Source organism: Mirounga leonina, unplaced genomic scaffold, assembly GCF_011800145.1.
Source record: "Mirounga leonina isolate KUSES-001 unplaced genomic scaffold, KU_Mleo_1.0 Mir_91, whole genome shotgun sequence".
In the NCBI taxonomy this organism is placed as follows: Eukaryota; Metazoa; Chordata; class Mammalia; order Carnivora; family Phocidae; genus Mirounga; species Mirounga leonina.
The window spans coordinates 8,732,922-8,747,693 of record NW_023270839.1 but is presented as its reverse complement, the minus strand read 5'-3'; the positions used below and the strand labels follow the sequence as shown (position 1 = coordinate 8,747,693).

General features: G+C 40.4%; 2 protein-coding genes across 2 annotated transcripts in view; both read right to left on the bottom strand.

Annotated features, from left to right (window-relative positions):
• Positions 1–136, bottom strand: part of LOC118003511 (olfactory receptor 10G3) — a 3,786-nt gene extending 3,650 nt beyond the window's left edge. Inside the window, exon 1 of the mRNA XM_034994572.1 lies at positions 131–136. Coding sequence (XP_034850463.1) covers positions 131–136 — 6 coding nt within the window. The remainder of the gene's footprint in view (positions 1–130) is intronic.
• An 11,136-nt stretch (positions 137–11,272) lies between these two features.
• On the bottom strand, positions 11,273–12,552 carry LOC118003278 (olfactory receptor 10G2). Its single transcript, XM_034994157.1, is given in 1 exon segment — positions 11,273–12,552. A coding segment is annotated over 1 exon segment (930 nt). The 5' UTR covers positions 12,403–12,552; the 3' UTR covers positions 11,273–11,472.
• Positions 12,553–14,772: the final 2,220 nt, after the last annotated feature.

Genomic DNA, 14,772 nt, shown 5'->3' with positions numbered 1-14,772 from the left:
CCTGAGCCGAAGGCAGTCGCTTAACCAACTGAGCCACCCAGGCGCCCAGAGCAAAGGGTATTTGATGGGACACACTTAATTTAGGCTGAGATAGGTATTAATGAATTATGCCTGGTAAATTACACAGTACCTTCATCTAGGGGGATTCTTTAACCTTGCCTTCAGATACAATATATATTTTTTTTCTTCTGGGAAGTAGTGGAACAAAGTTTGACAAAGTTTTATTCTTTTCTTCCTGAGTTTTATTTCCCTAATCATTTTTCTTCATTTGTTTTCCGTACTGTTTTCCTGTTTGTAATAGGGGATGTTCTCTGAATTAGTCTCTAGGAATTGTTATTTCTTTGGGCCAAATTTGCTGTAGATAGGGAATTGCAGTCCACATGGAATTCTGTGTGCCAATTCTTGTTGTATTCAATTAGAGAGAATAGTATTTCCTAATCTTGCCCTTAAATTTTAGATCCATCTTTTTCTTTCCTCCATTTTTTTTTTTGAGTAAGCTCCACACCCAATGTGGGCCTTGAACTCACAACCCCGAGATGAAGAATTGCATGCTCTCCCGACGAGCCAGCCAGGTGCCTAGATCCATCTTAATGGGAACAATGAGGGGATGGGATGTAATTTTATTTGTACTACTGTCCTTATTAGGTGTGATATCAGGTGCAGTTAAGTTTTCCTCCATTTCTTTAACAAGTTTTTCACCCATTTAATAAGTTTTTCCTCATTTAGCTATAAGGATTAATAGGACGGCTTCCTTTTTGCCTCTGATCTGTTATGACCATCTTCCTTGTGGCACTGCCATTATCCTAGATCTCCAAGTGTAAAACTTGGTATTCACTGGATGAACTTCTACTTACTCTGAGTCATTAATAACCCAGAGGTAGCTCTGACATGCATTAAATCCTCTTAATAAAAAAAGTGCAGAGAAAAAGAAGAGTGTGGCACAAAGAGAAAGGAACAGGACAGTGATGAAATCTTCATGGATTAGGGTGATAGGAACTCCCAGAATGATGGCATGTTACATCTATGTATGTTCCTATGAACCTTAGAGGAGTTAAATGACAGAGGAGTCCCACAGCTGTATAGTGTTAGAGTAAGGACCCTGATTAGGTTTTATGGTTTCCAGTTCAGTAGTATTTCTACATTTTTTTTAAAGATTTTATTTATTTGACAGAGACACAGCGAGAGAGGGAACACAAGCAGGGGGAGTGGGAGAGGGAGAAGCAGGCTTTCCGCAGAGCAGGGAGCCCGATGTGGAGCTCTATCCCAGGACCCTGGGATCATGACCTGAGCTGAAGGCAGACGCTTAATGGCTGAGCCACCCAGGCACCCTGTATTTCTACACTTTCTTAACAAATAAGCCAAAATGATTTAGTAAATCATGTTATTTCAGGATGCTAAATCATTAGACGTTTTTAGAACTCATTGGAAATATTAATCCCCAGGGTCCTGAGGCCATAGCTTTGTCTGTGATCTGAATAACAATTTTAAGAGTTTGATGGTTCATTCTGTCAAAGATTCTAAACTGGTGTTGCTGCTCCATTTCTAAACCTAGATGTAAAATTAAGTGTAATTTCTAAAATCAAACAAGAGCCAATATTTGTTACTATGAATCTGTGAAGTGGACCATCTCCTTTCCTTGTCGGGTATTCTAGCACACTGAGCCTTTCTTTGGAAAGTAGACCATTGCCTGGGGGCTTAGCAGTATTTTCATTTTACAGAGACTTAGAGTGTGAAGGTATTTATGCAGTGTGTTTTTGAATTGTGATAGGATAGCAAATATAAAAAGTCATCTAATATAAACAAGTTTAAAAAGATATGGGAATTTTTAGTGGATCACAAAAGGATTATATACACCTATAAAGTTGGTCATTAAAAATTTGTTAGTGACTGATTTGCCCAAGGAATCAGGTATCTTTTCTAATGAGGCAAAGGGCACAGGCTTGACCCCATTTTGGCAGATGATTTTTGCTTAATTCTGGTCCCAAATACATACCTAACTCTAGTCACCTATCTCTCAAATAACCATGAAGTAAATATAAACCAACCAACCAACCAACCAGTTTTTTTTTTAATATAATCAACTCAATAGACTTTCTTTTAATTTATAAAAAGCATCTCAGGGGCATCTGGCTGGCTCAGTTGGTTAAGTGTCTGACTTCAGCTCAGGTCATGATCTCAGGGTCCTGGGATTGAGCCCTGTGTTGGACTCCCTGCTCAGCAGGGAGTCTGTTTCGTTGTCTGATCTCCACAGCACCCCCACCCCCACTCAAGTTCTCTCTCAAATAAATAAATAAAATATATTTTTAAAAAAGCATCTCAAATATTTAGAAAACTTAGATGATCTATTGCCATTTTCTGAATTTTCTAATAAGACACATAAATTGGAAAATGATCTAGAAGAACAACATTAGAATGAATATATACATATGCAATGAGATGAGAAAACTTTGAATTACTAAGTCTGAGAAATGAGATAAAACATTTCCATTAACATGTAAAACCCTTGTTAAAGCAATGAATTTGATGTGTCTAACATATTCACGAACATAGAAATGAGATTACAATTTTACTTGTATCCATTCTGTCTTACAGGTGGGGGAAGGGACCTGATAAGGAACAAACAGTAAGGAGCAGATATGAAACCACCACAGAACTCAAGATAGTCTTACCTTCTCTGGTTGGTATGCAATCTAGGCAGTGAATGAACCTCTGAAGAAAGGTAGCTTTGGATAAATATGTAACCAATAAAAGTCTTGTGGAAATAGTATTATCTTGATAATAAAGTAGCTAAATGGTAGCTGCATAGTCTTAACAGAGTAGTTAAGAAAATTTCTGTGAGAACAGAAAAAGAAATCTATTGAATAGATAAGGAAAGACATTGAGAGATGAAGTGACTGAGAGTGGAGAAATCCTTTGCACAGTGTTTGGACTCAACATTTATCTATATCTGAAATTTACTCTGTGTTCATCTATATTTGGGAGTATCTTCCTCTTATCTTCCTCTCTTTTCAGCTCTTCACATCAGTGTTCAAATCCTGTGGGTGATGATTAATTCTGGAAAATGGGATAAAACAATGGCAGGTGTTACTTGGGGGAGAGAGAATCCCCTTCACCTGGAGGTGTCAGTATCCACAGAAAACCCTCCTTCCGTCTGAGAGATGGGATATAAATCTGTTCCTAGAGAGATTTCAATGGTTTTGGATCCCACAGGGTCAACAGTAGTTGTGAAGAGCTCATGGCAGAAAACCTAATTAGTCAGTTCTGGCTGGATCAAAATGAAGGACCAAATTACTGAAAGTTGATTTATTTGCTTGTTGATTTGTAAACATCCTCTTCCAATTGCCTTATGCTGGGGGAAGAGTTGTGGCCCTCAGTGAAGGTAACTGCTAAGGTTGGTCTCCCTTGTGTTCTGTTACTTCTTTTATTTTCCCCAGAGTCGATTACAGTGTGTGAGACCTGTAGCTTGGGGAATATTGTTATGTGACCCCTGTGATGAGACAAGACAAGTATCTATGCTTTGTTTCCTGGGATACTTAGTTTCTAGTTTTTTCCAATTTTGTAACATCAGCTGGGACAAAATCTGTGGGGCTCATAAGGCTTGTGGATGATTTCATATCTGTGATTTCTTTTCTCTTCCAAAAAAGAAATTTTAGAAAAAACAAAAAACTAGTGTGGTTGTTACTAGTCACGGAGGTCTTATTGGCACATTCACATGTTTTGAAACTCGTTTGTTAGAATTACTAAGGTGCTAACGTATATCTGATAGTGTAGGAGAAACATAGAATCTCAGGGTTAGAGGAACATGAGAAATCATCCAATCTAGCTATCATTTACAATATCATAAGTCATGGTCACTGAGCAGTGATTTTTACTTTTTAAAGATTTATTTACTTATTTTAGAGAAAGAGGGAGGGATGGGGAGAGAGAGAGAGAGAGAGAGAGAACAGGGGGTAGGGGCAGGGGAAGAGGGAGAGAAAGTCTTAAGCAGACTCTGTGGTGAGGGCAGAATCAGATGCAGGACTTAATCTCCCAATCCTGAGATCACAACCTGAGCTGAAACCAAGAGACAGATGGTTAACCAACTGTGTTACCCAGGCGCCCCTTTACTAGTATTTCTTGGTCCTGTTTCTTTGAATGCTTTGAGATTGGTTTGACTTCTTTTCTGCTAGTCTGATCTTTGGAATTCTCTGAACCACTTTCCCAATTTTTTCCCCAATGTCTAGAGATGGTCTATGTCTTCTGAGAATACCTTAAATGTGATCTGTTCTGCCTAACCCCAGATGTTTGTGGTGATCTCTATAGCTCCCAAGTCCCCTTGGTATTGAAAGGTCTAGAGTAGAGGTTGGCAAACTTTTTCTAGAAAGGCCAGATAATAAATATTTTTGGCCTTGAGGGCCATACAGTCTCTGTTGCAACTATTCAAGTCAGACATTGTACATGAAAGCAGCCATAAATAATACACATAAAATGGGCATGGCTGCATTATATAAAACTTTATTTGTAGACACTGACATTTGACACATAAACTTCAACAACAGAAGAATAAATAAATCTTAAAAAAAAAAAAAAGAGGAGTGCCTGGGTGGCTCAGTTGGTTGAGTGTCTGACTCTTGGTTTAGGCTCAGGTTATGATCTTGGGGTCTTGAGATAGAGCACTGTGTCAGGCTCCACACTCAGTGGGGAGTCTACTGGAGATTCTCTCTCTTCATCTCCCTCTGCCCCTCCCCCCATCCAGGGGCAGTCTCTCTCTAAAAATAAATCTTAGAAAAAAATTTTAGGGGTGCTGGGTGACTGTCAAGCATCCGACTTTGGCTCAGGTCATGATCTCGGGTCCTGGGATCAAGCCCCACATTGGACTCCACACTCAGTGAGGAGTCTGCTTGTCCCTCTCCCTTTGCCCCTCCCCCTGCTCATTCTCACTCTAAAATAAATAAAATCTTAAAAAAATGAAAAAATGTCAATGACAGAAGTTCTTCCTTATCAGTAATTACTTTAAATATAAATGGATTAAAACCTCCAATCAAAAGACAGATTAGCAGAATAGATAAAAACACATGATCCAACTATAAGTGTCTGAAAGAGACTCACTAGAGATCCAAAGACACAAACAGGCTGAAAGTGAAAGAACAGAAAAAGATATTCCATGCAAATAGTAACCAAAAGAGAGCAGGAGTAACTATACTAATATCAGACAAAATAGATTAAATACAAAAAAGTTACAAGAGACAAAGAAGGACATTACACATTAAAAGATTCAATACAACAAGAAAATATAACAATGATTAGTATTTAAGCACATAATGACAGATCAAAATATATAAAGCAAAACCTGACAGAATTAAAGGGAGAAATAGTTTTACAATAATAGTTGGAAACTTCAATACCCCACTCAAAATGGATAGAACAACAGAAGATAAGGAAATAGAGGACTTAAACAACAATAAGCCAATTAGACCTAATAGACTACACAGAATATTCTACCCCAAAACAGAATATACATTCTTCTCAAGTGCATATATTAGGCCACAGATTAAGTCTCAATGTATTTAAAAAGGTAGACACTACACAAAATATGTTCTCTGACCATAATGAGATTGTTAGAAGTTAGTAAAAGGAAAACTGTAAACTGGAAAATTCACAAAATTGCTGAAATTAAACAACACACTTTTTTTTCTTTAAGCAAGCTCTACACCCAATGTGGGGCTTGAACTTATGACCCTGAGATCAAGAGTCACATGCTCTACCAACTGAGTCAGCCAGGTGCCCCCAAATAATACACTTAAAAAAATATTTATTTACTGCAGAGAGAAAAAGAGAGAGTGAGCCTGTGCGCATGGGTGGGGGGAGGGGCAGAGGGGGAGGAAGAGAATCGTAAGCAGACGTCCTGCTGAGCATGGAGCCAGATGCTGGGAGATAATGACCTGAGCCAAAATCAAGGGTTGGACGCTTAACTGACTGAGACACCCAGGTGCCTCCAAACAATACACTTTTAAACAACCAATGGACCGAAGAAGATCACAAAGGAAATTAGAAAATTAAAGATGAATGAAAACTACATGACATACCCAAACTTACGGGACACAGTGAAAGTAGTGCTAAGAGGGAAACTTAGAGCTATCAATGCTTACATTAAAAACCAAGAAAGATCTTGGGGCATCTAGCTGGTGCAGTTGATAGACCATGTGACTCTTGATCCCAGGGTTGTGAGTTGGAGCCCCACGTTGGGTGTAGAGATTACTTATAAAAGAAACACACACACACACACCCCAAACCAAACCAAACCAAACCCAAAACAAGAAAGATCTCAATCGACAATTTACCAGGGCACCTAGCTGGCTCAATTGGTAGAGCATGCAACTCTTGATCTTAGGGTTGTGAGTTCAAGCCCCATGATGGGTGTAGAGAGCACTTAAAAAAAAAACTTTAAAAACATTATTTAAAAAATTATAAAAACAACTTACCTTTAAAACTAAAGGATCTAGAAAAATAAGAACTAAATACAAAGTTAGCAGAAGGGAATAATAAAAAATAAGAACACAGGGGGCGCCTGGGTGGCTCAGTTGGTTAAGCGACTGCCTTCGGCTCAGGTCATGATCCTGGAGTCCCTGGATCGAGTCCCACATCAGGCTCCCTGCTCAGCAGGGAGTCTGCTTCTCCCTCTGACCCTCCTCCCTCTCATGCTCTCTGTCTCTCATTCTCTCTCTCGCAAAAAAAAAAAAAAAAAATAAGAACACAAATGAAATAGAGAATAGAAAAACAATAGAGGGGGCACCTGGGTGGCTCAGATGGTTGGGCGTCTGCCTTTGGCTCGCGTCATGATCCCAGGGTCCTGGGATCGAGCCCTGCATCAGGCTTCCTACTCAGTGGGGGGCCTGCTTCTCCCCTTCCCTCTACTTCTCCCCCTGCTCATATTCTCTCTCTCTCTCTGTATCTCTGTATCTCGAATGAATAAATTTAAAAAAAAACTTAAAAAAAAAAAGAAAAACAATAGAGAATGTCAATGAAAAGAAAGAAAAGATCAAAGAAATTGACAAAGCTTTACATAGATGGACTAAGAAACAAAGAGGGAAGACTCAAATCACTAAAATCAGTGAAGAAAGTGGGGATATCACTACCACTTTTACAGAGATAAAAAGGATAAGAGAGTACTATGAACAATTGTATACCAAAAAATTGGATAACCTAGATGAAATGAACAAATACCTAGAAATACAAAAGCTGCCAAGACTAAATTGTGAAGAAACAGATTCTGAAATATATTAAATATATTATAAATATATTATTAATATATTATATTAAATAACCAATAAAAAATCTCCCAGTGAAGAAAAGCCCTGGTCCTGATGGCTTCATTGATAAATTCTACCAAACATTTAAAGAACTAATACCAGTCCTTCTCAAACTTTCCCCAAAATTGAAAGGGAGGGAACACTAACTCATTCTATGAGGCCAGCATTCCCCTGATATTAAAGCCAGAAAAAGGCTACAAGAAAATTATAAACCAATGACCTTTATGAACATTGATGCAAAAATCCTCAATAAAATATTAGCAGCAGAATTCAGCAGCATATTAAAAGGATTATACACCAAGACCAAATATAATTTATTCCTGGAATGTAAGAATGGCTCAACATATGAAAATTGATCAATGTATTATGTTACAACAAGAAAATGAAGGGAAAAAAAACATGATCATCTCAATGGATGCAGAAAAAGCATTTGACAAAATTCAACACTTTTTCTTGATTAAAAACACTTAACAAACTGGGAATAGAAAAATAACCACCTCATCATAATAAAAGCCACATATGAAAAACCCATAGCAAACATCATATTCAATGGTGAAAAGCTGAAAATATTTCCTCTAGGATCAGGAACAAGGCAAGGGTCACTGTTTTCACCACTTTTATTCAACAAAGTACTGTAAATTCTAGCTAGGGCAATTAGTCAAGAAAAAGAAATAAATGGCACCAAAATTGGAAAGAAAGAAGTAAAATGATCTGTTTGCAGATATGATTTTGTGTATAGAAAACCCTGAAGATCACACACACACACACACACACACACACGCACACACGGTTAGAAATAATAAAAATGAATTGAGCAAAGTAGTAGGTACTGAGTCAACACATAAAAATCAGTTGTATTTCTATACATGAACAATGAACAATCTGAAAAGGAAATTACAAAAATGATTCCACTTACAATGGCATCAAAAAGAATACATATTTAGGAATTAAAACTTAACCAAGGAGGTGAGAGGTTATACAATGAAAACTACAAAACATTGTCTAAAAAATTGAAGAATTTTAAAAGAACTTTTTTTTTAAAGATTTTATTTATTTATTTGAGAGAGAGAGAACGAGAGACAGAGAGCAGGAGAGGGAGGAGGGTCAGAGGGAGGAGAAGCAGACTCCCCGCCGAGCAGGGAGCCGGATGCGGCACTCGATCCCGGGACTCCAGGATCATGACCTGAGCCGAAGGCAGACGCTTAACCATCTGAGCCACCCAGGCGCCCCTAAAAGAACTTTAATTAACCAATTTAATTTCACAAATAAATGGAAACACATCCCATATTCATAGATTGACAGATTTAATATCATTAAAATGTCAATACTTAAAAAAAATCAATACTACTCAAAATGATCTACAGACTCAATGCAATTCCTATCAAAATCCCAATGACTTTTTTTTTTTTTGGCAGAAATAGAAAAACTCATCTTAAAATTCATATGGACTCTCCCCGATCCATGAATAGCCAAAGCAATCTTGTAAAGTGTTAGAAGGTGGAGGATGGTCAGTAAAGTATCCTCCAGCTGAGAAGTCACTTTAAGACTGAAAAATGAAGTAAGTCACTTCATACCATTTACATAGAGTTTTATTCAGGGTAACTTACACAGGAGGGATCGAAATGGTTGGACGATCCATTGGTACACGGTCACTCTCCACCATTCTCCATTCTCTGGGCAGAGAATAGCATCTTCCGCTGCTATTCTCTGCCCAGGCCAGAACTTAATCCCCAGCTTTTATGGAAAGGCGCATGGTGGTGAGGTCACAGGGTAGTTATCTAAAGTGGAACCATCTGTGTGCCAGAGGATCTCTACTAGTTTCTTTTCTTTTTTTTTTTTTTTTTAGATTTTATTTATTTATTTGACAGAGAGAGACACAGCGAGAGAGGAAACACAAGCAGGAGGAGTGGGAGAGGGAGAAGCAGGCTTCCTGCGGAGCAGAAAGCCTGATGGGGGGCTCGATCCCAGGACTCCGGGATCATGACCTGAGCCGAAGGCAGATGCTTAACCAACTGAGCCACCCAGGTCACCCTCTCTGCTAGTTTCTAAAGTAGGGCCTTCTGTGTATCAGTTGTCTCCACTAGCTACCTAAAGTGGAGTCTTCTTTGCGCCACTTTAGGAACGCTCAGAACAAGCCTTCCTGCCTTCTGGTCAGGGCATACATTAACTTCCATGGGGCCTGGAATTTGTGGCCCTGAGAGAGGGCATTGAACAAGCATGAGAAAGAATCACTGTTGTCCGCACTCCTACAAAAAAGAATGAAACTGGAAGACTCACATATTCTGATTTTAAAACTTACTACAATGCTACAGTAATTAAAAGTGGTTTTTGGCATAAAGACACAAAGACCAATGAAATAGAATAAAGATCCCAGAAATAAACCCTTAGATAGAGTCACATGATTTTTGACAAGGGTACTGAGATCATTCACTGGGGGAAAAGACAGTCTTTTCTTTCTTTCTTTTTTTTTTTAAAGATTTTATTTATTTATTTGCGAGAGAGAGAATGAGAGACAGAGAGCACGAGAGGGAAGAGGGTCAGAGGGAGAAGCAGACTCCCTGCTGAGCAGGGAGCCTGATGCGGGACTCGATCCTGGGACTCCAGGATCATGACCTGAGCCGAAGGCAGTCGCTTAACCGACTGAGCCACCCAGGCGCCCAAGACAGTCTTTTCAACAAGTGGTGCTGGGAAAACTGGATATCCACATATAAAAAAATGAAGCTGGACTCTTACCTAACACCATATACATAAATTAACTCATCAAAGACCTAACTGTAAAGACCTAAACCAATACAAGTCTTAGGGAAAACTTAGGACAAAAACTCCACAATATTGGATTTGGCAATGATTTCTTGGATATGACACCAAAGGCACAGGTAACAGAAGAAAACAGACAAGGTCGGCTTCGTGGACATTAAAAATGTTTGTACATTAAAAAACACTAATAACAGGATAAAAAGGCAATCCGCAGAATGAGAGAAAATATTTGCAAATTATATATCTGATAAACAATCAATATCCAGAATTCCTAGATCTCAACAACAAAAATGAACAACCCTATTCAAAAATGGGCAATGGACTTGAATGGACATTTCTCTAAAGAAGACCTACCAATGGCCAACAAGCACATGAGAGGATGCTCAACATCATTTGTCACTCAGAAATGCAAACTGAAACTACAACGAGCTACCAATTCAGACTCATTAGGATGGTTACTATTAAAAAAACAGAAAACAGCAAGTGTTGGTGAGGCTGTGGAGAAAAGGGAGCCCTTGTCCACTCTTGGTGGGACTGTAAAATGCTGCAGCCACTGTCCTTCATTTTCTGAAAGAGCTATTGACACTTGCTCTTATATTGTAAGTGAGTCCTCTCTCCCCAACTTCTTTCAAGTATTTTCTTGTTCCTCCAGGTAAGATGAGGACAGGTCACAGTGGGTAAGTTGAGGCCATTTAGATTACGCTGGCCTGGTCAGAGAGATGTCCTGTGAGTAACTGGCCCACTGAATGACTGACCAGGTGGCTTCCAGATCTTTGTTTGACATTATGATAACTGGCCAACAATTTTTCTGGATACTTTGGACAATTTAGATGTAGTTCAAAAGTCTTTCCTAGTGCTGTTTTAGCTTAAAAAAATTGCTGATTGAGTGAAGCATTAATAAGGATGAGGTAAAGCTGCTGTAATAAAGTAATCCAATTACAAATCAGTGATTTAAAGAATTAGAGGTTTGTTTTCCTCTCACTTAAAATTCTGAAGTGAATGTCCCATGTTGGCAGGTGACTCATCTCCTTGATAGGAACAAAGCAATCCCAAATGCCTAGAGGCTTTGGGAAATTATGAGAGAAGCAATGGATGAAGGGTGATGGGACAGCATTATACTGGTTTACCCAAATTTTCCTGGAATAATCCCCCTCCTCCTCAGTAGAGTATTCCTCATATTCAATGTTTGTGTAGAATGTGCTTTCTTCTGTGAGGTGGATCAGAAAACTAAAAAAGAGTTCTGGCCAATTTATTGAGGTTAAATATAGCACTAGAAGCTTCTTTGCAGTAGAATACATTCAGGCCAGCTTAAGCCAACATCTAATTTTGAACATTTGTCATATGCAGCAGTAGCTGAGAGGTGTGGTAACAACTGTGAAGCAGGTAGTCCCTGAGCCTGTGTTACTTATTTTCACTGGCAGCCCCTCTACCTGCTGTTAGTCTCTTCAGCAGACTTCACTTCCTGGTTCCTCAGGCTATAGATGAGGGGGTTCAGAAATGGAGTGACAACAGTGTAAAACACGGCCACTGCTCCATCCAGGGGACTCTTGGAGCCTGGCCGGAGGTAGATGAAGATACAGGGCACATAGTAGACGGTGACCACGGTTAGGTGGGAGCCACAGGTGGAGAAGGCTCGGCGCCGCCCACCAGCAGTGTGAATCTTCAGGATGGCGTGGACTATGTTGGCTTAGGAGAGCCGAATTAACATGAAGCAACTGGCGGCCACCACCCCAATGTCCACAAAGGTCACGAGCTCATTGATGGGTGTGTCAGCACAGGCCAATCTCAATACCGCAGGGATGTCACAGAAAAAATAGTCCACCTGGTTGGGCCCACAGTAGGGCAGGCGGAAGGTCAAGGTGGCCTGGATAGACCCATGGATGGAGCCAGCCACCCAAGCTCCAGCCACGAGGATGGTGCATAACCTGCCATTCATGAGCACAGGGTAGCGCAGGGGCCGGCATATTGCCAGGTACCTGTCGTAGGCCATCAGGGTGTAGAGGAAGCACTGGGTGCTGCCCAGGAAGTGAAAGAAATACAGCTGAGCCACACAGCCACCAAAGGGGATTGCCTTGCTGGTGGGAATAAAATCCAATATTAGCCGAGGGACGATGACTGAGGAGAGCCACATGTCCAGGAATGAGAGCACGGCCAGAAGAATGTACATGGGGCGAGCATGGAGTTTTGGGTCAGCCCACACAGTGAGCAGAATGAGCAGATTCCCTAGCTGAGTCAGGACGTAAACGATGAAGAAGACCAGGAAGAGGAGGGTCCTCAGACTCGAGGGGTGAGGTAAGCCCAGGAGAATGAAGTCTGTCATCACCGTGTCCAGGGATGTATTTTTGGTCTCTCCCATGTCTTTCTGTAGTCTGCTAAGATGAATGGTGAAGTCAGACAAGGGAAATATACACAGGAGGTAGTGACAGAATGCTTTTGTCTGATGACCAGAGTCTAGGAGGGAAACAGAGAACTTCCATATTTTAATTTTTTTATTTTTAAAAGATTTTATTTATTTATTTGATAGAGAGAGAGAGAGAACAAGCAGGGGGAGAAGAAGGCAAGGGAGAAGGAGGCTCCCCACTGAGCAGGGAGCCGGAAGGAGGGCTCAATTCCAGGACCCTGAGATCAAGACCTGAACCAAAGGCAGACCCTTAACCAACTGAACCACCCAGGCGCCCCAAGAACTTCTATGTTTTATTTTTTTTTAAAGATTTTATTTATTTATTTGACAGAGACACAGCGAGAGAAGGAACACAAGCAGGGGGAGTGGGAGAGGGAGAAGCAGGCCTCCTGCGGAGCAGGGAGCCCGATGCAAGGCTCGATCCCAGGACCCTGGGATCATGACCGGAGCTGAAGGCAGACGCTTAATGACTGAGCCACCCAGGTGCCCCAGAACTTCTATGTTTTAAAGTGGAAAGCATTTGCCATCAGTCATCTGGGTTTGCTCTGCAAGACAAGCCCTCAGAGGCTGGTTAGTTTCCAGGTGTCCTGAAATGCTCCTTCTTTTCTCTTTTCTTTCTTTCTTTTTTTTTTAAAAGATTTTTTTATTTATGAGAGAGAGAGAGAGAGCGCGCATGAGCTCGGGGGAGGGACAGAGGGAGAAGGAAAGGAGAGAGAGAATCTCAAGCTGACTCTCAGCTGAGCACGGAGCCTGACATGGGTCTCCATCCGACGACCATAGGATCATGACCTAAGCTGAAATCAAGAGTCAGACACTTAACCGACTGAACCATCCAGGCGCCCCCTGAAATTCTCCTTTTATGGGAGACACTTACAAGTATTGGAAGCCAAGGCACAAGGTTGTGTCTGAATAATAGTGTTAGTGCATATGATGGATCTGTACAATAGAGAAGTGGATTCTGGTGGCATGGAGCAGAGTCAAACAATTCTCCATAATTATCATCCTGATTGTTGGTCTCTGACTTCTCAAAATATCTCCTGCCATGATATACAAGAAGCTTTGAGATCTGTTCCTCACATATTTTTTGTAAAGATTTATTTGAAAGAGAGAGAGAGGAGGGAAGGAGAGAATCTCAAGTTGACTCCTGGCTGAATCCCGAGCCTGACACGGGGTTCTATCCCACAACCCTGAGATCATGATCTAAACTGAAATCAAGTGGATGCTTAACTGACTGAGCCACCCAGGTGCCGCTGGCCCTTACATATTTCTATAATCTTCCTTCCTTTGGATCCCTTGGAGCAACAAGGACCTACTGGACCCACTCCTCCTGGAAAATACTGATTCATCTTAACATGGTCTCACTGCTCAGAACTCAGTTGGCTGTCACCTCTTTCGGGAAGAATTTTTCTCCCTTAAAAGACAATCTTCTGGGAGATAAGAGTTATATTATAGGGGCACCTGGGTGGCTCAGTCGTTAAGCGTCTGCCTTCGGCTCGGGTCATGATCCCAGGGTCCTGGGATCGAGCTCCACCATCGGGCTCCTTGCTCGGCGGGAAGCCTGCTTCTCCCTCTCCCACTCCCCCTGCTTGTGTTCCCTCTCTTGCTGTGTCTCTCTCTGTCAAATAAATAAAATCTTAAAAAAAAAAGAGTTATATTATAAGTGGTGATTGCAGTACAGTATAACTATTTACCTAAATGCTCACTGGTTTCTTCTACTAGATTATGAACTCTTTCAGAGCAAAGACTGAGTCTGTTTTGTTCTTTTATTGTATCTGCAGCACCTGCCACAGTGTTTGGCAACAGTAAGATTATTAATAAATATTTGCTGGTTGATTGGCTGACTGAATAGCTTTTGCCAACTCTGGTTAGTCTTGCATCCCATTTCCCTGTGTGATCACATCTCTTGTACTTTATGTCACATAGTCAGGACTGTGATGAGGGATTGGCCACATACCTCAGCAATGTGAGTCTGTCCCCAGTAAAAACAAAGTCAAAGGCATCATCCATGTTTTCTCTTTGCTCTAGAATGTTATTTAACTTAATTGGTTGACCTAACTAGTTTATTGGTTCTGGTGATTTGGATTAAAATAGATTGATTATTGTAGGATTTGATCTTTAGTGTGTTATTATTTGAAAACCTTATTTGACCTCCAACAAATGAGATTCTCGAGAACCTTTTAAAGGTATTAAACATCTGAGCCCTATGTTATTTAAAAACTCCCTTTGATGAATGGTTTGTTCAAAAAAGGGTTTTTCCTCCAAATAATGTTTTAGGTATTTTTTATGCTTAAACCAAAATATCATGTAATTCTTAAGAAACAACAA